A 24,417-nucleotide genomic window follows, 5' to 3' on the forward strand; every position below is an offset into this window, starting at 1 on the left:
GAAGGGGAGGCATTTTGGGAGGGTAAAAACGAAAATAGAAAAAAATAAATACAAATAAATATAGCTAACAAAATATCTTAAATTTTATACCAAAAAGTTTGTAAAATATCGGAACTTTTTGGAGGTATTAAAATCAGAAAAATGTGTCCCTATTTTACGAGCGGCACATTTTGTGAGGCTAAAAATAGAAAATAGAAAAATGACGGCCAGTATGCAAGTTTCCTAGACCTTTTTCTCACAACTTGCCCTGAACTATGTTCAGTTGACGTTTTGTCTCCTCTTGGCTCTTCCGACCACTCAGTTGTATCAATTAAGATAAAAATGAAATGTAATAAGTCCTCAAACGTACCTCTCCATCGTACAGTATATCGATACAATATGGTTGACTGGGATAGTTTCTGTACATTTATATCGGATCTTCCTCTGCATTCCATGTTTAAAAAGGATGTGTCATCTATAGTATCAGACCTGACAGAATGGTTAATTGTAGGTATAGACAATTTCATACCCTCGAAAAAGTTCCAGAAAAAACCTAACAGCCAGCCATGGTTTTCTCCAGAATGTGCTGCTGCTATTGCGCACAGAAATCACTTTTTCCACTGCTTCCAACGTAATAGATGTATATAAACTAAAGCCGCTTTCAGGACTGCCAGCAACCATTGTAAGAAAGTAATAAAGAACGCAAGAGAGTTGTATGCTCAGTCTGTCAAGTCCAAAGTAGCTGAGCAGCGGCTTGATTCCCACCAGTTTTGGCAAATTGCAAACAGAATTCTGAACAGAAGCGTGTGCTCTATCCCAACTATCATCAATGGACCTGAGTTAATCTCGTCAGCATCAGACAAAGCCAAACTCTTTGCCAAGAACTTTGCAGCCAATTCTACCCTTTGCGACCAAGGCCGCCAACTCCCAATATTTACTCCTGTATCAGAAAACACACTATGTGATATACAAATATCTGTATGTGATGTTGCCAAGCTAATCAAAAACCTTGATTCCAGTAAAGCAACCGGCCCTGATGGTATTCCAATTATAGTACTCAAAAAACTTCAACCAGAACTAGCACCCATACTTACAAAACTGTTTAAACGTTGTCTTAGGAGAATTGCTTCCCATCACCCTGGAAAATCTCATCAGTATGCCCTGTATTTAAGAATTCAGGTGATCGTTCATCCCCCTCTCAGTACAGGCCAATAAGTCTCCTGTGCGTCATGAGTAAGTTGCTGGAATCTGTGTTAAATAGAGGAGTAATCAACCATCTCAGCAAAAATAACCTTCTTAGTGACACACAATATGGTTTCCGTTCTGCTAGATCTACAGCAGATGTGCTTACAGTTGTATCTCATAGGATTAGCGAATCTCTCAACAGAGGCAACCTTTCTAGGGCAATTGCTCTTGACATATCAAAGGCCTTTGATAGGGTATGGCATAAAGGTTTACTTCACAAGATCTCCAGCTATACCATAGCTGGAAATGTCTTCTCAATTATTAAATCAGTTCTCTCTGATAAGTTCATAAGAGTAGTAGTTGATGGGCAAAAATCAGAAGCTCACAGTATAAATGCTGGAGTCCCTCAGGGGTCCATCCTGGGCCCAACTCTTTTCCTGATCTACATTAATGATCTTCCAAATCACATCCTTACATCATTCGTAGACATTTTTGCTGACAAGACTACCATCTATGGTAGCACATCTAAGACAGTAAACGACCAAGTTCTCTCCGATTCTCTCTCCTCTGATCTTGATCATGTTGTTCAATGGGGAAAGGAGTGGCTGGTTACTTTTAATGCATCTAAAACCAAGCTTTTATCTTTACATCATCAACGTTCTGATCCCCATCTTGCATCAATCAAAATGAATGGCTCTCATCTTGGGGAGGCCTCAAGTTTTGACAGGCTTGACCTTTACTTCTGATCTTAAATGGAATACGTACATCAAATCTGTTGCTAAGGCCGCTGGAAAAATGCTGGGATCCTTCTATCGATCCAGTAGATGCAATTCTCTATCTATATAAGAGCCAGATACGGCCAAGGATGGAATACTGTTGCCACATATGGGCAGGAGCTGCTAGAAAAGATTTGTCCTGCCTTGATAGGGTTCAAAATAGACTTCGTGGCCTGGTGGGAGATGTCCTTTTCTCTTCCTTGCAGCCTCTATCTCACAGAAGAGATATTGCGAGTTTGTCTCTGCTTTATCGTTATTTTCATGGAAAGTGTTCGACTGAGCTTCAATCTATGGTCCCTCCTCACCAAACTTTCACAAGAAACACTAGACTAGCTGAAAACATTAATAAGTTTGGATTTAGGCACAGGTAAAGAGTGGGGAAAATTATTGACAGTAGTTTCAGCCGGATGGGCGTTTCTCGTGAAAGATTGGCGAGGGGGGGGGAATGAGAGATTGGAGCTCAGACGTGCGCTTGCCATGGAAATAACAATAAAACAAAGACAGACTCTCAAGGTCTCTTCTGTGGAAGAGAGGCTGCAGGAAAGAGAAAAGGGCATCCCCCACTAAACCACAAAGTCTATTTTGTACTCTGTCAAGGCAGGATAGACTGTTTTTAGCAGCTCCTTCCCAGATGTTGCAGCAATACTCCATCCTTGGCCGTACAGATAGAGAATTGCATCAGTAGTGAGATATCTTCTGGAGTGGTAGAAGGATCCCACCATTTTCCCAGCATCCTTGGCAACAGACCTGATGTATGTGTTCTATTTCAGATCAGGAGTAAAAGTCAAACTCAGAAGCTTGTCAAAACATGGAGCCTCCCCAAGACGAGAGCCATCCATTTCAATTGATGCCAGATGGGGATCAGAGCGTTGATGATGTAAAGATAGAAGCTTGGTTTTGGATGCATTAAAAGTGACCAGCCACCTCTTCCCCCACTGTACCACACGCTCAAGATTAGAGGAGAAAGAATTAGAGAGAACTTTGTCATTTACGGCCTTTGATGTGTTGCCATAGATGTTTGTGTCATCAGCATAGATGTCAACGAATGATTTAAGTATGTGTTTTGGGAGATCATTGATGTAGATCAGGAAGAGAGTTGGGCCCAGTATGGACCCCTGAGAGACTCCAAGTCAGCATCATCAACATACAACAGTTCCCTAACAAGTTCATCGCTAACAAGTGTTTTGGCTTGGAATCTTGAACACCTTTCCAGTTGTTCGGAATCTAATATAAACACCCATATTGCAATCATGGAAACCATACCAGAGCACAGCAGTCAGATAGCGCGAAAACAATGTTGGTGCAGTTATATCACCCTGCTTCACACCATTATCAATGGGGAATTCTTCCGAAATCCGACCATTGAAGTTGACGCGACCTTTCATACTATGATGAAGTTGCTTGAACTTGTCTGTAAAAGCAGGTGTACAGCCAAATTTTTCCAGCACTTTCCAGAGAGCCTCACGGTTGACTGTGTCAAACGCCTTGGTTAAGTCCACAAACACCTGGCAAAGAGGCATACGCTGTTCAATACATTTTTCCAAAAGCTAGCAGAAAACACCATATCCACAGTTCCTCATCCACCTCTAAAACCAGACTGGGATTCTGGAAGGATATCAGGGCATACATACTTTTCCAATCGGTTTAGCAAGAGCCATGCAAATACCTTTCCAACCACACTCAGCAGCGAGATACCTCAATAATTTCTACAATCAGACCTTGTACCCTTTCCTTTGTACAACATAGCCAAGATGGCATCTACCCAATCTTGGGCAACTGGGTCACCCTGCCATACTGACAGTATCAAAGAGTGGACCACACAATGTACATTGACACCACCATGTATCAGCAGCTCAACAGGGATGCTATCTAGCCCAGGGGCTTTGTTCGAGTTTATTTGTTTAATGCAGTCAACTGTTTCCACAAGAGTTCCGGACAAAAGGAACATTGAGGGATGCTTTCTATTGCAGCAACATCAACATTGGATGGGTTATGAAAAAGATCATGAAAGTGTTCATGCCATCGATGCATAATTTCATCTGAGGTTTTCAGCAAGGTTTTCCCATCCTTCGCCAGGAGTAATGTAGTTGAAGAGGATTTCAGACCATAAGCCTGATGAAGCAATATGCAGAATATCTTGACATCTCTATGATCGTAGGCAGTCTGTATCTCTTTGGAGAGGTCAGACCACCGTTTGTTTTTTGTTTAGTGCACACAACACTGAACCTCACTCCGCCAGAGAAGTGGGCAGTGAAAGCTGGCTTGTTCAGAGGTGAAGAGTTGAGAAGTTTCAAATAAGCTTTCCGCTTTCTATCAATTTGAGGGTTAATTTGATTGAAATTATCAGCAAACCAATCTTGATGTCTGGGAACCAAGAAGTTCAACACCTTTTTGGTATATTGTATCTCTTACTGTCTCCCAATCACAATCTGAGAAATCCACCTGGTTGAAAGCAGATTTCAAGGAACTTTGTACGACTGGATCCTTCAATTTGGAAACATCAATACGTTTAGGCACTTTGACACCATTGAAACAGTTTTTTTTGCGAACTGTAATTAGGTTAGCTCTGACCATTAAATGATCAGTACCACAGTCAGCACCATGCATTACTCTAAGTTTGCAAAAATTTCCAAGATCACCACGTCTACACAGTATGTAATCAAGCAAATGGCCAATGTTTAGATTGGGGATGGAACCGGGTTCTCCTTGTTTTTCTGGTGGGAAAAAGTGTTGGGGATAACAAGATTTAGTTTGCTGCAGAGACGGAGAAGCAGCATACCATTTGAATTGACTCTACCAATGCTGTATGAACCCAATGGAGATTGTCTGATCCAACCCATGCATTGAAGTCACCAAGAACCACCAAACTCTCAGCACTTGGCAAACCGGTGATAACAGATCTAAGCATATGATTAAAGGAAGTGATATCATCTTCAGACGAAGTAAGAGTCGGCGCATAGACAGAAAGAACATTCATGTAACGACCAGCAGCAAAGGGTATTCTCAATGTCAGTGCACGGTCATTTATGCCTACTGGCTGTTCGATCTTGTCAATTAAGGAGTTCTTAACTGCAAAACCAACACCAGTCTCACGTCTCTCCTTTTCAGCTCTACCAGACCAGAAGATCGTGTAGCCCGACTCACGCTCAACCAGTTGATCCTCACCTGCGAAACGTGTCTCAGAAAGTGCAGCAATGTCTATATTAAATTCGAAGTACAACAGAATTGTAATAGTTTAAAAGTGAAGTGGGGCATTTAAAAAATTTTTTTTTAAACCTTATAAAAAAAGATCGACTATAATGTAAAAAGAAACAGGATCGACTAAAAGTAAGAAAAATAAATTGAAAAGGAAGAAGATCGACTAAAAGGGGGAGAAAGAGAAAAGAAAAGGGGGAACGGTGAAGAAACTTGAAGTACTTTTTGCCGACTGTCTTCAGAAGTAAATGTCGGAATGAAGTAATGTTGGCATGAAGTAATTTCTATAAGGGAAAAAAAACAAAAAAAAACACAGCGTAGAAATTAACCTGGTGGCGCCTGTTTAAAAACGTTTGAACTGATCAGGTGATCACCAATCGCGGTAGCAGAAACACGTGATCGTGCAGAGGAGTCGGTTCGGCGCAGCATGAATTAGCCAAATGGCTTGTAGAGATCTTACAGCCAGTTTCAAAACATTATTCGAGCCATTGTGTTTTGGATTCTTTTGAATTTTCTTCCTGTATCCGAGACTTAGAACTGAATAGTTCTAATAATTATCTTGTGTCTTTTGATATTTGTAGTTTGTTCACAAATGTCCCCTTGGACGAAACTATTGACATTTGTTGTGACTACCTATATCGTGGCCCTAAATCGTGTCCCACCTTCCCAGAACCGGTGTTTGTTGAGCTGATGGAATGGCCACGAAGGCTGTTTCCTTTAGCTTTGACAACCTGATCAAGTAGATGGTATTTCGATGGGTAGCCCCTTAGGTCCCATTTTAGCTAACATTTTCGTAGGTTTTTGGGAAGATCGTCTTTTTACTAAGATCTCCCCGCTGTCTTTTTACATGCGTTACGTCGATGATACGTTTCTCTTCAGATGACGACTCTGTAATATTTTTTGATGTCTTAAATAGCTTACATCCAGCTCTCCAATTCACTATGGAATGCGAAGTCGATCATTCCTTACCCTTTTTAGATGTCATGGTATCCAAAGATTATACAAAGTGTTGCTTTGAGACTGATATCTACAGAAAACCCACCTTTACAGGCCTTTACATTAAGTGGAACTCTTTTACTCCAATTAAGAGGAAGATCAATCTCATTAAAGCCCTTATCCACCATGCACTTATGATTTGCTCGACTTCTAAATTAGATGCCGAATTAAGAAAAACTACTTAATATATTTCTTGATAATGGCTACCCCCGACATATTGTTAGTAAGATAATTTCTAACAAGGTCGGGGACTTTAATACTAATAGATTCATAGGCCCTTCCCGGTGTCCGATTTAACCTAAAGTTGCCATGGTTGTGTTCAGCAGGTGATAACATCATCAAAAAGATTGTTCATATGCATATGGACACCTTTAAAATCTTTCCGGAAAAAAGCACAGACAATTATTTTTAAATTTAAACTTTCGTACATTAATTTAACCTAAAATGATGAATAATCATCATTTTCAGGCTACTCTAACATTGTAGAAATGTTCACTAATCCGTAGTCTGACTATCAAGGTTGTAAAACTATGCATATACGCTTAGACCCCCCCCTCCCCCTCAGAAAAGCTTACAGAATTTATTTCCATAAGAAAAATAATAAATTTTGGTTAGTGTTCTAAAATGTTACAATGTCTATGAAATGAAAAATCATTTTACGTCCAATTAATACTGAAGCAGATCACCCTAAATTCTTAAATAATTGTTTTGATGCGTTAACACGTAATCGCCTAAAAAATAGAATCTGGTTTTATTTTAGAAGAGTAACCTAAATGAGAGACACAATATACTACTACTACTACTTGTAAGTTCTTATATATTATAAGTTTTAATATGTAAAAATAATAAAAAGTTATAAAAATAGTAATTCGTTTTTTAATCTATAAAACAGTTTAAATGTATTTAGAACATATTTTTAGAAATACACTTGCATTTTAATTTCTTTAGACATACACTCACATTTTAATGTCTTTCAGTGGAAACAAACCACCCAAAGGTTTCAAGAATCTACTAGTCGTCTCGATGTTATTGCTTCTATACCCAATCAAGCTTACTTTTACAATCAGCCCATCGATCGGGTGTGCAGAAACGAATCTCTGAAAGCTATATTTGCGCCATGCACTAACCATTTATTAAATCTGGTTTGTGAACATACCGTTTCGATAGTGGTTCACTCTATTACATTTTTTGGCATACTGGACCGGTTATTCTCGTTCTTTTCTGCATCTACACATCGCTAGGACGTCTTGATTCAGTTGACCAGTATCAAGCTGACTATCAAAACTAGATGGAGTAGTCAAGCAGATGCTGTAAATGTTGTGGTAAAAAAATTATTTGAAAGTCGTCATTGTCCTAGAACAGCTCGCACAAGAAGTAGAAAATGCAACCACAAGATCAGATGCATCTTTAATTCTCAACTCGGTATTGTCATTTCCGTTTCTTTTATTTGGACAACTATTCTCCTAGAAATCAATGACACCCAGAAGTATTTCCACGAAAAGGGGCTGGATCTGCACCAAAGTTCTGTCAGGCTGACGGCGTTGAGAGATTGCCTTCTTCAGAATAGAGAAAAGATGGTGGACACTGCAATAGATGAGTAAAAAATTCTGCTCTGAAATGGGGATAAGCATGGAGCATCGTATCCGCAAAAGGAAATGAATGGGTGGGGAACGATTGACTGATGCTACACTGGGATTTCATACTGAGTTGAGATGGGAAATACTGTCTGTCATAGACAGGTTGACTGAAGAAATATCTTGCAGATTTCAACAAGTTCACAATTTTGCAAGTAAATACGCTTTTCTTACACAGTTAGATCTGCTTGATGATAATTATGATCGTCAGCTTGGTGAAGTTGACGAAGATATAGATAAAGATAAATTCTTTGCCAAAAGGAAGAGATTACAGTATTTGTGAAAACTTCAGGAAAAGATAAAATCAATGGACCTCTTGAACTTTTAAACTTTATACAGATATACCACCTTGGGGATTCTGTCCCTAATATTGTGATCTTGCTGCGCATTTTCCTTACCTGAGCTGTGAGCGCTCTTTCTCAAAACGGAAGTTCATAAAAACTACCTTCGATCAAAAATGAGCCAGACAAGGTAAGTAAGACTTGGCAATCCTCTCCATAAAGAGGGAACTTGTCGACAGAGTGAATTTTGATAGTTATTGATAACTTTACCAAAAAAAAGCACGAAAAGTATGTTTGTAAATTTTCAACTGACTTGATGCCTTCCGATAGTTCTCTCACAAAAAATAAATTTATAGCCGTATTTTCAATTCATGAATACATTTATCTAAAATAATTTAAACTATTTTTAAAAGGATTGAAACATTATTAACAACAACAAATTTCTTAAATTTTGTGCTTAAACCGAGCGATTACAAAAGCATGGATACAAGAATTTGTTTCTCTTCGGGAAGCTTGAATAATAACATTATGAAGAATAAGAAAAGGAAATTACATTGGAGTAACCTCTCCTTGATACAGCCATGTTTTTTGTGAAAATTCGGAAATAACAATAATAAAAAAATAAATGAAAATGACTTTATCATTTCTTAACCTTTTTATGTTTTCAAATGTTCTCATTTAAATTTCTAAAAAAAAGTTTTCTAAAATGTGTGACTCCATTTCTTCAATTTTGCACTTAAACCGAGCGATTACACATAGGATTTTAAAAAGCACCGATACAATTCGTTTTTTTCTCTTCGAGAGGCTCAATCTCTTAATTATAACATTATGAAGAAAAAGAAAAGAAAACTACATCGGACTATCTCTCTTTGTTATGTTATTTGGCGAAAATTCGGACTTTAACAACAAAAAATGTAAATAAAAATGATTTTATCATTTCATAAGATTTTCCTGTGTCCAAATGTTCTCATTTAAATTTATCATTATATTAATTTAATTTAACATTTGTTTTTATAATTTGATTTATGCGTTTTTGTTTTGAAAAACATATTTGGTTTCATTTATTTCATATTAACGTTTACGTAATTCCCTTCAGATTAATGTTTACATACTTATTATTATTCAAATTATTGAAAAGAAATTTTTAAATTAAATTAAAATTAAAAAAAAAGGGGGAATGGTGTAAACATTAATCTGAAGGGAATTGTGTTTCAATGAAAATAAATATTTTGAGGGCTTTTTGGAATTTTGAAGGTTTTATCAGGTTGTCATATGCCTCAGTGGGGGCGGGGCGGCAAAAGAGCCAGCGGGGGGGGGGGGCAAAAGAAGTAATTATATGCCGGCAGGAGGGGGAAAATGTAATTATATACCAGCAGGGGGGAGGGCAAAACAGGTAATTATATGCCAGTGGGGGCGGGGGCAAAACAGGTAATTATATGCCAGCGGGGGGGGGGGGGGGGGAGCAAATTTTACAATAGCCCCGGGCGGCAAAAACTGATGCTACGCCACTGGGGGTATACTCCCTTTTAAAAACAATACCTTCTTCAAGAACGGTCATAAAATGTGTTTTCAATCGATATTTATCCAATAAGGGACCAGGTTTCCTACCTAGAAAAAAGGGACGTTTTCCGGATACAAGTTTTCTGGATATGAGTTTTCCGGGTACAGGTTTACCGGGTACAAGTTTTCCGAGTACGAGTTTTCCGGAGACGCGTTTTCCGGGCATCCTTTTAGCATGTCTTTTTTTCCTTAACACTTCTGTATCTTATTGTAATTTTCTGTTTCAACTTCTTTGATAGCAAGGATAGTTTTATATTCTGTTGTTTCTGTCAGAAAACACTTTATTCAATTTATCTTTCGTTGTTCCTGGTTGTGGTTCTTAATAATTTTTCATTTTTCATCCGATACATTTTGCTGCATTCAGAACAAAAAAATGTCTCCAGGATTTGGCAGAGTAATTCCAAATTTTGATACAAAAATCCATATCGTACATATTCAATTTATATAAAATCTGGCGACTCCTTTTGTTAAAATTTAGCCACTCCCTAAATATTATTATTATTATTATTATTCGCCTTTTTGTCTCATGCTTGGGATTAAACTTTAAACATTTTTTGTCTGTTTTTCGCTTGTGCCACTTGCCAGGAAAGATTAGTAAATAAATAAATAAATAAGGGTATACCTTTTATTCCATAGACCTGGCCAGTCATGTCATAGATGTTAGGGTTAAGGAAGTTACCTTGCACCAAACGCTGACACACTTCATCTGCTCGTGCTTTAATGACATCATTAGACGAATCGTATGAGCAAGGCTGAATAAAAAAAATTAGAAACATTTAGAACAAAGTGAAATGAAAACATACGATTCTGCCTGGTCATGAAAATAAAACTTCGCATGATTAGACGAACAATAAAACATAAAAATTGTTGCTAGTGTTATATCGCAAATCCCTTCATATTTACGAATAATCCAGAAAGCAGTGGCTGCGACAGTCAATAATGGCGACGCTAAGACAAAAATGTTCGTCGAGTTAATACAAATGAACTCAATAAATACACAAAACAATTTCAAATCCCATTTTCTCACATACACAAATCAATAGAATAGCTCGCACATCACTTCAACCAAGAAAACCGCCAAAAGAGAAAATCAAAATGTAAAACACAAGCATTGGAGTAAACGCAACTCAGGCAGCATATTAAAGCAAATAAGTATTACACGATACATTGCAACAATTCAATACCGACTAGGTTACATTCACAACTTTTTCAGATTTAAATCAATATAACACATGCATACATACACCAAACGGACGATTCCCTACAACGCATTAAGACACAATAAACAAACACAATTAAAAAAGCAAAATGCAAGCTAATTATCAATTTGCCCTTTGTCTTCAACTACGTCCACGCCACCATTATAAAAACGTTAATCTTCTCCTCACCAGGAGGCTTCTGTGTGCCGTGCTATCTGCTTGTTCTATCGACAACAAGTTGCCGCCGCCACCAACTACTATGAACCGCGTTGTGAGCACCGTGTTATCAACAACAAGTAACCGTCACCACCAACTACTGTGAACCGCGTTATGAACACTGTGCTATCAACAACAAGTAGCCACCGCCGTCGTCACCAACTACTGTGAACCGCGCTGTGAACACTGTTCTATCAACAACAAGTAGCCATCGCTGCCGTCACCAATATCCTGACACGCCAGCAGTCTCTCTTTATGATCATTTAAATAAACGTTCGTCTTGCTTTCCATACGCTCAGTTCTGTTTATAACACTAGCTGGCTTTTAACGTTGAGAAAGTGTAGTTCCCAGAAATAGGGCGCAAAAATTAAATAGTCTTTCAATAAATTTGTGTCAGTTTGTGTCAATATCTTAAATTTTAGAAATCTTAAAAATATAATCTATCTTCTTCTTCTTCTTCTTCTATATATATAAAAGGCAAAAATCTGTGAGTTTGTATGTTTGTATGTAACGCTAAAACTTTTGAAAGACACAACCAGACTTGATAAATTTGGTATCATATCGAAGCCCCATATCCCGGATGACAAATATCGAAATTTCACGTCAAACGGACGAGGAGAAGGGGGTAAACGTATCAGTTATCTCCAAGGGGGGCCCAAAAAAACCTGTCATTGTAATGCTTTTTATTACGTAATTCTTGAATGATCCAATGTAATTCATACGTAAAAAAAAAAACGCTTAGTCATGTCACGTGACGTGACGTCAACGTCCACTAATGGCGAACAATTGTAAATAACAAGTTCTGTCTCCGATACTTTTGCAATTTCTCTTCTCCTTCGTTATATATATAATTAAACTTTATGACAATGTTTCCATCGTGATTAACTGGTTAAAAATATTATTTATACAAGAGTTTTAACGAAAAATGTCAGGAAAAAATGTACAGGAATAAAAAAATTCAGCTTTCAAAATATTAGACGATAATAAAAATATCATAATATTTATGTAATAAAATAATTAGCCATTTTGTATATTACCACGTGACCTCATACCTCTTAAGCTGGAAGGGGGGGAGGAGTAAAACCAACACCGTCTCTCTCTCTCACACTTACTCTCTCTCTCTCTCTCACTTTCTCTATCACCCTCTTTCTATTTTTCTATTCGTTTAAAAACGCTTAGTCATGTCACGTGACGTGACGTCAACGTCCACTAATGGCGAATCTAAAAGGAACTAACTTCACTATACACCGCTTTTGATTACTATGGGAACACTTAATTTTTGTGCTGATTCGATTTTTCATTAATAAACAAATTTTATTATTCTAAAAGGAACTAACTTCACTATACACCGCTTTCTCTTCCCCCCCTCTCTCTCTCTCACACTTTCTCTATCACCCTCTTTAAAACCAGTCGGTGTGTTTTTGATTTTACGTACGTATTTTTATATTTTTATCTCAGTAATTTTTATTATATTTATATATTTTAGATATTGACTGCTTTCTTTTTATTTATAGAACTTAATAAAATTTATTTATTTATTTCATATGCTAATATTTTTCGGATTATACAATACACTTTATTGCAAATACTTCTGGCAACAGTTATTTATTTAACTTATATGCTAATACTTTTTGGGTACAAATATTTTTTTTTCCATGTTTACAGAATTTTTTTTTTTTTTTAAATTTTTTTTATACTTTTTAATAGCATTTTCTTTTTTTTTTTTCATGGGAAATTATTTTTCTATTCGCTTTAAGAAAATGCTATTAAAAAATAAAAATTCGATAAATTCTGGCAACAGTTATTTATTTAACTCAATGCTACTATTTTTTTGTACTTGAAGGGGGAGGGGTGGGTATCAGTGTGAGGACGCTTATGTACACGAAAATTACAGTATACTAAAAATCATATTCGACAGTTTAAAGGCTTTCACATTATTATTAAAAATATTAAAAATAAAACTATGTGTTTATTAAATAAATATTAATATTAAACATTAAAATTACGGTGTTAAAGAGGGTGTGAGACGCTATCTTGATTTTTCGAATACATCGGTAAACACTGTATGTTTTTCGAGCTGAATAAATATGTTACATTGAATAAAAACACAAAAAATATATCCATTTTGATAGAAAAGTAACTTATCTTGCCTTTGATAACATTTATTTGTTATATATTTGTCTTTTGACAACTTTTTTGAATCTATGTGTACAGTAATACAAACCCAAATATTTTTTTTTTAAAACAGTAATGAATTTTCCGAACTCAATATTTTTCAATTTTAAAACTCAATATTTTTCAATTTTTTAATTTTTAAAATCTATCAAAATTTTTCTATTGATTCTATTTTTACGATATTTTAAGGGTCAATGTGAAATTTTATGTTCTTTCCAATAAATCGAATATAATATTTTAGACATTCGTTTTTTTTTTTTAATTCACGACCCCCCCCCATCCCAATTTTTAAGTGTCTATTAAAAAGTAAATACTTAATTTAGTAACCCGATAGTAAATAATTAATGAAGTTTAAAACCTTTTTTTTAAACCACGTTATTTGTTTTTTCTTTTTTTTTTTTTATGGAACCTTGGTCCTTGCTCCTTTAATTGAAAAAAAAATTAGGGCTTGAATTACATTTTTCGAGGAGTTATATTGACTGCTTTCTTTTTATTTATAGAACTTAATAACATTTATTTATTTATTTCATATGCTAATATTTTTGGAATTTTACAATACACTTTATTACAAATACTTCTGGCAACAGTTATTTATTTAACTCATATGCTAATACTTTTTGGGTACAAATATTTTGTTTCCATGTTTTCGGAATTTTTTTTTTTTTTACCTTTTTTTATAATTTTTAATAGCATTTTCTTTTTAAATTACAACGTTAATGTTTATGCATATTGAAATAAAATACATGTGTTTATTATTAAAAATAATTATTAATATTTAAAATAATAATATGTGTTCATTAATAAAAATAAATATTAATATTTAATATAAAATAAAATGTGCTTATTAATGAATATAAATATTACTATTTAAAATTATAAAATGTTTATTATTAAAAATAAATATTAATATTTAAAATAATAAAATGTGTTGATTATTAAAAATATATATTAATATTTAAAATAATAAAATGTGTTTATTTTAAAAATATATATTAATATTTAAAATAATAAAATGTGTTTATTATTAAAAATATATATTAATATTTAAAATAATAAAATGTGTTTATTATTAAAAATAAATATTAATATTTAAAATAAAATAACATGTGTTTATTATTAAAAATAAATATTAATATTTAAAATAAAATAATAAGTGTTTATTATTAAAAATAAATATTAACATTTAAAATAATAAAAGGTGTTTGTTATTAAAAATAAATATTAATATTAAAAATAAAATAAAATGTGTTCATTATTAAAAATAAATAATAGTATTTAAAATAATAAAATGTGTTCATTATTAAAAATAAATATTAATATTAAAATAAAAATGTGTTTATTATTAAAAAGAAATATTAATATTCAAATAAAAATGTTTTTATTATTAAAAATAAATATTAATATTTAAAGTAGAATAAAATGTGTTTATTATTATAAATAAATATTAATATTTAAAATGAAATGTGTTTATTATTAAAAATAAATATTTATATTTAAAATAATAAAATGTGTTTATTATTAAAAATAAATATTAATATTAAAATAAAATGTGTTTATTATTAAAAATAAATATTAATATTTAAAATAATAAAATGTGTTTATTATTAAAACGGGCACACTTAAAAAGAAAAGAACCCCCTCCCTAATGCAGGAGAGAGAATGCTCCCTGCTTGATCCCCTTCTTTGGTTGGATGACTGCCACCTCCCTATAGCGAGGGGTAAAAAAAAAACCAAATCACCCCTTCAGCCCTTCCCTAATCTGCGTAGAACGGCTCCCTCTTACAGGGAGGGAAGGTCAACAGGTGGAGGAAAAATAGTCAACGCAGGTCATACCGCCTGACCAGCTAAAATCGCCTTTTTATATAAGGCAGACAGTCAGACTATTTGCCTTGAGGGCGGGCTAAGCCCTCCTACCTTTTTGGGAGTGCTCAGCCCGCCCTCCAGTCAACCAAATAAAAAAAAAATTTACCCATCCCACCTTTGTGGGAAGAGTGCTCAGCAAACCTTCTGAGCCACCATAAAAAAAAAGTTTCCTTCCCCAAGATGGGAAGGGAACGAGAAAGGAAAATTCTTAAAAATACATGGTCCACACACGGTCTAACCCCTGGGGATCTAAAATAAACTTCTCATATACACCGACACACACAGACAGTCTGATTGATTCTTTGTTCAACAGATTATAAGAATAAAACACTGAGCCAACATTAACAATTCTGACTTATCATTCAGACATGATTACGAAACTTTTCCCAGAAGGAAAAGAATGCGAAATGCGCCATGGAAAAACCCTTTGTGTTACATACATGTTGGAGAGAGTCTTAAAAATAACTGTACAACGCAGGGTATACCACCCGCCTCCTTCAGATTGGATTGGACAAAAATGAAATTAAAAGGAAACGAAATTAGAAACAGTCAGTTCTTTCTTATGCATCAAACAATTACATTTTCTGATATTCATTCAAACTAATTACTGAAAATCAATTATATATTTTCTTTACTAAAATATTACTGTTCTTGATTTCACCAAGTGGTGCGGATCTGTTTTTTACATTAATTGAAGAATAAAGATATTTTTGTTTTTGTGTTTTAGGTGGTGAAGGTGATCTGGGGAGTGTTCTTTTTTTTTCACAAAAAAGGTACTTTTTAAAATGGGTATCCAAGAAAATTACAGTATTTTGTCAGAAATTAAGGTCTTCATTGACCACTCTCAATACTATCAGAAATGAACAAAGTTAATTAAACAATCTACACAATACAAACTAACTGTTTTGTTGGCTTTTTATTCTAACCCCAAACTAACCCATAACTACATTTTTCTTTTATTTTGCAAATTTGATTTCCTTTAGTTTATATTGTGTAGCTGAATCAGAAATTGATTTCACTTTTGTCATTTGTAGTTAACATGCTATCAGCGCAATTACTACAGTTTAATCACACATGATCTACCAAAATAAAAACACTTCAGATAAAGTCTTAAATAGAATGCAGTTCCTTACATGACATCTGATGAAGTCAGTACAAACTTTACAAACTAATACTTGAAAAACAATTTGACATTTACTGTACTACAATATCACATTTGTATAGAAGTAGAAATCTGGATACCTATTCTGATACCTAATAAAAGAAAGGACACTCTTTGGGGCGGATTTTGATGATAACAAGTCACTAATTAGAAATTATAATAAACATTCAAATAATTTAAGAATTTTACCAAAATAAAATTACTTGGTAATCACCCAATTTCTGCCACAAAATTTTGATTGGCAAAACTCATAAGCATAAAATATATATTTTCTAATTTCATCTTTTTTTTTTTTTTACATAATCTGGTTTGATTTGTTTTTTTTACATAATCTGGTTTGATTTGTTTTCCTAAATATTCAAATCACTATATTTTGCTGCTTAATATCAAATACAGCAAATGAGTTATTTTTTATGCATCAAACAATTACATTTTCTCATTCATCCAAACTAATCACTGAACATCAATTTCATATTTTCTTCACTAAAATATTACTGTGCTTGATGTCATCAAGTGGAGCGGATCATTTTTTTTTTTTTCATTTGTTTACACATTTTTTACAAATGTTTTTGAGAGTCCATACAAAGTTATAAGTGTTCAACATTTTTTTTCATTTGAATATATTTTGTCTAAGATTCTTAGCCTATGTCAGTGCATACCAATTTGTTTCTTGAAAGTTAAGTTCACTGTAAAAACATCTGATACACCAAAATCCCTGATACCTGTTTCTTATAAGCGCCAAATAACTATCACTATTTCGATTTGTGTTTCATGAGAACAATTCAATATTGATACATTATAAGAAACATTTCCAGTGCTTTTTCTCTTTTTAGCAATACATATAGTTGGTTACTAATCAGAGGACTTAACTAACCCTATACTTTGCTTTACTTTGTTTTGTATTTATATTTTGTATTGTGTGGAATTAACAAAAATTCATATGCAGGAATCTGCTGATTCATTCCAAGAATCCCAATGCGACCAACAAACTGGAAAGACTACAATTTCTTTTTACTATGATAGGCACCGCCAAAACTGGGGGGGCAGGTCAGTACTTTTTGACGGACCGTCTTTTTAAAAATCTACCAAAAATCAGGTAATTATCCGATCAATACGAAATTTTCAGCGATTATTAGGAGAAGAATGAACTTTATAACAGTGTACTTATTTTTCATAAACGATATTTATATATATATTTTTTTTTGCTTACAAAACCCCCCCTTGTTTTGAAGTGGGAACAAATATGCTTAAAATAATCATCTGAAACTGAACAAAACATATTGTGTTGTTGTAAGGGACAGAATTATAGATTAAAAAAAAACAAACAAAAAACATTGTTTGCATACCTTATTTTGACGTCTGAATATCAGAACTTCGATTGTGTTTAATTATCCCGCTTTTGAGTTTTGAAGTGTGAAATTCGGTGAATATGTTAAGTAAAATAATTAATTTAAGTTAAGCAAAAAAAAAAAAAAAATTTTTTAATATTTATACGAAAAAAGCCATTTTAAAATTTTTGATAAATAAATTAACAATTTTTTTTTAGCGAGCCGAATAATGCATGACCATTATTAAACAGAGCATGCTTTGAATAATCGATACAAAAAAAAAAAATTTGATAAATATTGTGCCCTTTGTGTTAAAAATAGCATCATTTTTTTCGATCTCGTTTGAAAACGTTTGCCGCCTTTCGACTACGGTGGACCAAACGCGCTGAAATAATTTTTTTTTATTCTGCTTTAAATTGCCCCCTCCCCCCATTTTGGGGAGCCTGGCCCCCACACACATACACATTAAAAACCAAACTCATACAAATGGTCACCCATCTGGTACTGGCCAGCCTCAGCTTAATAATACATTGAAATTTTCGTCACTGAAAAATAAGTTTTTTTGGCCTGTTTGGTCTTCCATAGTTTTCGTCTCAATCAAAAGAAAACGTAAACAGAGTCGATCTGAACTCTACGGCGACGCGAAATGTCTGGTTACCTATATGAATAAGTGGAATTATTTGAAATTCAGGTACTTATATTATAATATTTTTGCATATTCTCTTAGAAAATCATCCTAAATCTTAGTTAGACAATAAATGAATAAATAAATTATTTCAAAAACCCTTTTTTTTAAATATTTAAGTACGTTATTTGTGCAAGACAAAAAATATCAATTGTTAACTTTTTGGGAAAATTTAACATTTAAAATTGAATTAAAAATAGTAGAAAAAGTTTTACATTATTCTGTTTTCTATATGATAAAATTCAGAGTTTTATCTTTCTGGAAAAAAAAAGTTACTCAGAAATAATGGATTGTAATAAATGTAATTTAGTTTTAAAAAACAACAACAACTTGATTTTGCGGCCATTTTTGGCGGTGCCTATACTATGACCAATAAGAAAGCTCAAGGACTAAGTTGTTGGACTCCTCCTTATCACCATTTTAAAGTATTGTTAACAGTAAGTTTAACATTTTAAGTACAGAACAATATTTCTTTTGATATTTATAATGTTATTTCATTCATGCAATTTCATAATCCACCAACATTGTATAAGATTCAATTCCATTTGACACTTGAACACAACTTTTTATATAGTAAACAGCATTTATTTCTTTTCAGACATATTCTTATTTTATTTTATTTCCAGTACTATGTTTTATTTCATTTTGTGGACACTCATTTACCTCTCTGAGATGCTGCAGGGAACATGTAGAGTGATATATCAAACAAGAAGTGGTACTTTATGACAATAGGTATCTAGGATTTACACATACCAGTGTTGATAGTTTGAAATATTTACAGACTAACATTTTACACAATAAAAACACATGTACCTTTTTTTCTTTTCCTTTGCTTATTTCTCGAACCTAAACTTATCATTAACTAACCCGTAACTTTGTTTACTTTGTTTTGCGTATATATTTTATATTGGGTAGAATTAACAAAACTTAATTTCGCTACCATCATTATTTGTAGTGACATGCACTGTTAACATAAATAAAATCACTGGTGACAATCTTTGATACCTGTTTCGTATAAGCACCAAATAACTATCACTATTTCGATTTGCTTTTTCATGATATGTTAATCTTGATACATTATAATAAACATTTCCATTCACTGGTCGTTTGCTAAGCTTAGCTTTACATCATTTTTTCACAATGTTTCTCTACTTGCTTTCAGCATGAGAGCAGATCATATTCTACACGTTTCATGCATATCACACAAACTTATAATATTTGATCAACATTTGACTAACAATTTTTTGCCAATTTCCTTCAACATTCTCATTACCATTAGTACAGTTTACATTTTGTCTTTAAAATGAAGCTGTATATGTTTCCTATTACTTGGAAACCAGATTTGTAAAAATCCCATTTTTTTTTTTTCACTCTGAGAATTTTCATTATATTTCTTTGACAAACGATTTGTTTTCAATGGACTTCAGCACATGATTGTTACTGCTTTTTCCCCTTTTGTCTTATATTTGTTTTTCTTCATGCCAAATATTTTATATATCAAATTTTTGCTAATTTCTTAAATTTTATTTCTTTAATTCTTAGTCCACCAATATAGTATAAGTTTCAATTGCATTGAACGCAATGTTTTAGATAGTAAACATCAGCATATTTCACTTTACTAGCATTTTTACATTTTATTTCAAATACTATGTTTTATTTCATTTTGTTGACACTCATTTACCTCTCTGGGGTGCTACAAGGAACATGTAGAGTGATATATCAAACATGAATTAGTACTTTATAACAATAGGTATCTAGAATTTTCAGAAAGCAATGTTAATAGTTTTAAACATGTATACACTTAAAATCTCATAATATAAAGAAATGTATCTTTTTTTTCTTTTCCTTTGCTTATTTCTCTAACCTAAACTTATCATTAACTAACCATAAACTTTGTTTTATATATATATATATTATATTGAAGAATAGACAAAAATTCATTTCACCACCACATTTACAATGTTAGCATACACAAAAATCACTGGTTACAATCATTGATAGCTGTTTCTTATAAGCACCAAATAACTCACTATTTCGATTTGTTTTTCATGATAACAATTCAATATTGATACATTATAAGAAACATTTCCGTTGCTTTTCTCTTTTTATAAATACAAATAATATTAAGCACACCATACCAAGCCCACTATTTCAGCATCTAATAAACTGCCTACCAAGATCAATGTTTTCAAGTGACAACGGAGAGTATTCATGTTATGTTTCACATTTTTATGTTTTGAAATATTTTGCTGCTTAATATCAAATTCAGCAGATGAGTTCTTTCTTATGCATCAAACAATTACATTTTCTGATATTCATTCAAACTAATTACTGAAAATCAATTTCATATTTTCTTTACTAAAATATTACTGTGCTTGATTTCATCAAGTGGTACGGATCTGCTTTTTACACTAACAATGTGCACATTTTTTGAAGAATAAAGTTATTTTTTGTTTTTATTTTTAAGGTGGTGAAGGTGATCCGGGGAGTGTTTTTTTTTTTTTTTTTTTCTAAAAAAGGTACTTTTTACGAATGGGTATCCAAGAAACGTTCAGTATTTTGTCAGAAATTAAGATTTTCATTGACCACTCTCAATACTATCAGAAATGAACAATCTACACAATACAAACTAACTGTTTTGTTGGCTTTTTATTCTAACTCCAAACTAACCCATAACTACATTTTTCTTTTATTTTGCAAATTTGATTTCCTTTAGTTTATATTGATCAGAAATTGATTTCACTTTTGTCATTTGTAGTTAACATGCTTTCAGCGCAATTACTACAGTTTAATCACACATGATCTACCAAAATAAAAACACTTCAGATAAAGTCTTAAATAGAATTCAGTTTCTTACATGACATCTGATGAAGTTAGTAGAAACATTACAAACTAATACTTGAAAAACAATTTGACATTAACTGTACTACAATAACACATTTGTATAGAGTAGAAATCTGGATACCTATTCTGATACCTTAATAAAAGAAAGGACACTCTTTGGGGCGGATTTTGATGATAACAAGTCACTAATTAGACATTATAATAAACATTCAAATAATTTAAGAATTTTACCAAAATAAAATTACATGCTAATCACCCAATTTCTGCCACAAAATTTTGATTGGCAAAACTCATAAACATAAAATATATATTTTCTAATTTCATCTTTTTTTTTTTTTTTTTTTTTTTTACATAATCTGGTTTGATGTTTTCCTAAAGATTCTAATCACTGTATTTTGCTGCTTAATATCAAATGCAGCAGATGAGTTCTTTTTTATGCATTAAACAATTAAATTTTCTCATATTCATCCAAATTAATAACTGAAAATCATTTTCATATTTTCTTCATTAAAATATCACTGTCATCAAGTGGAGCGGATCATTTTTTTTTTTTTTCATTTGTTTACACATTTTTTACAAATGTTTTTGAGAGTCCATACAACGTTATAATATTCAACATTTGTTTTCATTTGAATATATTTTGTCTAAGATTCTTAGCCTATGTCATTGCATACCAATTTGTTTCTTGAAAGTTAAGTTCACTGTAAAAACATCTGATACACCAAAATCCCTGATACCTGTTTCTTATAAGCGCCAAATAACTATCACTATTTCGATTTGTGTTTCATGAGAACAATTCAATATTGATACATTATAAGAAACATTTCCAGTGCTTTTTCTCTTTTTAGCAATACATATAGTTGGTTACTAATCAGAGGACTTAACTAACCCTATACTTTGCTTTACTTTGTTTTGTATTTATATTTTGTATTGTGTGGAATTAACAAAAATTCATATGCAGGAATCTGCTGATTCATTCCAAGAATCCCAATGCGACCAACAAACTGGAAAGACTACAATTTCTTTTTACTATGACCAATAAGAAAGCTCAAGGACTAAGTTGTTGGACTCCTCCTTATCACCATTTTAAAGTATTGTTAACAGTAAGTTTAACATTTTAAGTACAGAACAATATTTCTTTTGATATTTATAATGTTATTTCATTCATGCAATTTCATAATCCACCAACATTGTATAAGATTCAATTCCATTTGACACTTGAACACAACTTTTTATATAGTAAACAGCATTTATTTCTTTTCAGACATATTCTTATTTTATTTTATTTCCAGTACTATGTTTTATTTCATTTTGTGGACACTCATTTACCTCTCTGAGATGCTGCAGGGAACATGTAGAGTGATATATCAAACAAGAAGTGGTACTTTATGACAATAGGTATCTAGGATTTACACATACCAGTGTTGATAGTTTGAAATATTTACAGACTAACATTTTACACAATAAAAACACATGTACCTTTTTTTTCTTTTCCTTTGCTTATTTCTCGAACCTAAACTTATCATTAACTAACCCGTAACTTTGTTTACTTTGTTTTGCGTATATATTTTATATTGGGTAGAATTAACAAAACTTAATTTCGCTACCATCATTATTTGTAGTGACATGCACTGTTAACATAAATAAAATCACTGGTGACAATCTTTGATACCTGTTTCGTATAAGCACCAAATAACTATCACTATTTCGATTTGCTTTTTCATGATATGTTAATCTTGATACATTATAATAAACATTTCCATTCACTGGTCGTTTGCTAAGCTTAGCTTTACATCATTTTTTCACAATGTTTCTCTACTTGCTTTCAGCATGAGAGCAGATCATATTCTACACGTTTCATGCATATCACACAAACTTATAATATTTGATCAACATTTGACTAACAATTTTTTGCCAATTTCCTTCAACATTCTCATTACCATTAGTACAGTTTACATTTTGTCTTTAAAATGAAGCTGTATATGTTTCCTATTACTTGGAAACCAGATTTGTAAAAATCCCATTTTTTTTTTTTCACTCTGAGAATTTTCATGATATTTCTTTGACCAACGATTTGTTTTCAATGGACCTTGATAAGTGCTAATATAGAGAGAAGAGAAACAGGGTGAGAGAGAGGCAGAAGAGAAAGTTGTTCCATCCTCTTTCCCAAATTTGACTACTGTGCGCGTTTGAACTCTCATCCTCGAGTTGCCTATTGGCCTTGATAAGTGCTAATATAGATAGAAATACCTATTCTGATACCTTAATAAAAGAAAGGACACTCTTTGGGGCGGATTTTGATGATAACAAGTCACTAATTAGAAATTATAATAAACATTCAAATAATTTAAGAATTTTAACAAAAATAAAATTACATGGTAATCACCCAATTTCTGCCACAAAATTTTGATTGGCAAAACTCATAAACAGAAAATATATATTTTCTAATTTCATCTTTTTTTTTTTTTTTTTTTTTTTTTACATAATCTGGTTTGATTTGTTTTCCTAAATATTCAAATCACTATATTTTGCTGCTTAATATCAAATACAGCAAATGAGTTATTTTTTATGCATCAAACAATTACATTTTCTCATTCATCCAAACTAATCACTGAACATCAATTTCATATTTTCTTCACTAAAATATTACTGTGCTTGATGTCATCAAGTGGAGCGGATCATTTTTTTTTTTTCATTTGTTCACACATTTTTCCAATTTATATATATTTTGTCTAAGATTCTTAGCCTATGTCATTGCATACCAAGCTGTTTATTAAAAGTTAAGGTTCACTGTAAACACATATGTTACACCAAAATAAAAACGCTTCAGATAATGTCTTGATATTCAATTCAGTTTCTCACATGACATCTTATGAAGTTAGTAGAAATGTTACAGACTTTTGAATCTCAAACATTTTCAATACTGAGCACTGATATTTTCTTTTTTGGAATATAAGCACATTCATGATTTTTTTTTTTACAAACGTCAACAAATTTCACATTGTGTAGCAATGTACTGAAACAATTATAAAAATATTTGTTTTTATTTTGGATGATGCAGGGCATCCGGAGAGAGATGTTTCTAACAAAATGAAAGTATAATTTGTAGCAATAGGTATCTAGGAAAAGGCCACTACATATGTTATAAATTCCAAATTTCCACAACCTGGCAAATACTGGTACACGCTAGCAAATTTAGATTTGCAATTACAGAATATGATTCTAATTTTTTCCTTTGCTCTTTATTCTAACACTACACTAAGTTTACTGTTTTATTTCGCTACAGTTGATATTGTGTAGAACAATAAGAAAATCATAGTGAACAATGCATTCAACAAA

The 24,417-nt window shown here is 32.5% G+C and overlaps 1 protein-coding gene across 5 annotated transcripts in view; it reads right to left on the minus strand.

The window, feature by feature from the left end:
• The window catches only part of LOC145297671 (A disintegrin and metalloproteinase with thrombospondin motifs 3-like), a 1,581,225-nt gene that overhangs the window by 36,746 nt on the left and 1,520,062 nt on the right, over nucleotides 1-24,417 (minus strand). For 3 of the 5 annotated variants that reach the window (XM_080143851.1, XM_080143854.1, XM_080143850.1), the window contains one exon: nucleotides 10,229-10,358. In XM_080143851.1, coding sequence (XP_079999977.1) covers nucleotides 10,229-10,358 — 130 coding nt within the window. The remainder of the gene's footprint in view (nucleotides 1-10,228; nucleotides 10,359-24,417) is intronic. The other 2 variants (XM_080143852.1, XM_080143853.1) reach the window with 1 other exon arrangement.

The sequence above is a fragment of the Euprymna scolopes genome, chromosome 18 (genome assembly GCF_053919585.1).
Source record: "Euprymna scolopes isolate OS-2025 chromosome 18, ASM5391958v1, whole genome shotgun sequence".
NCBI lineage: Eukaryota > Metazoa > Mollusca > Cephalopoda > Sepiida > Sepiolidae > Euprymna > Euprymna scolopes.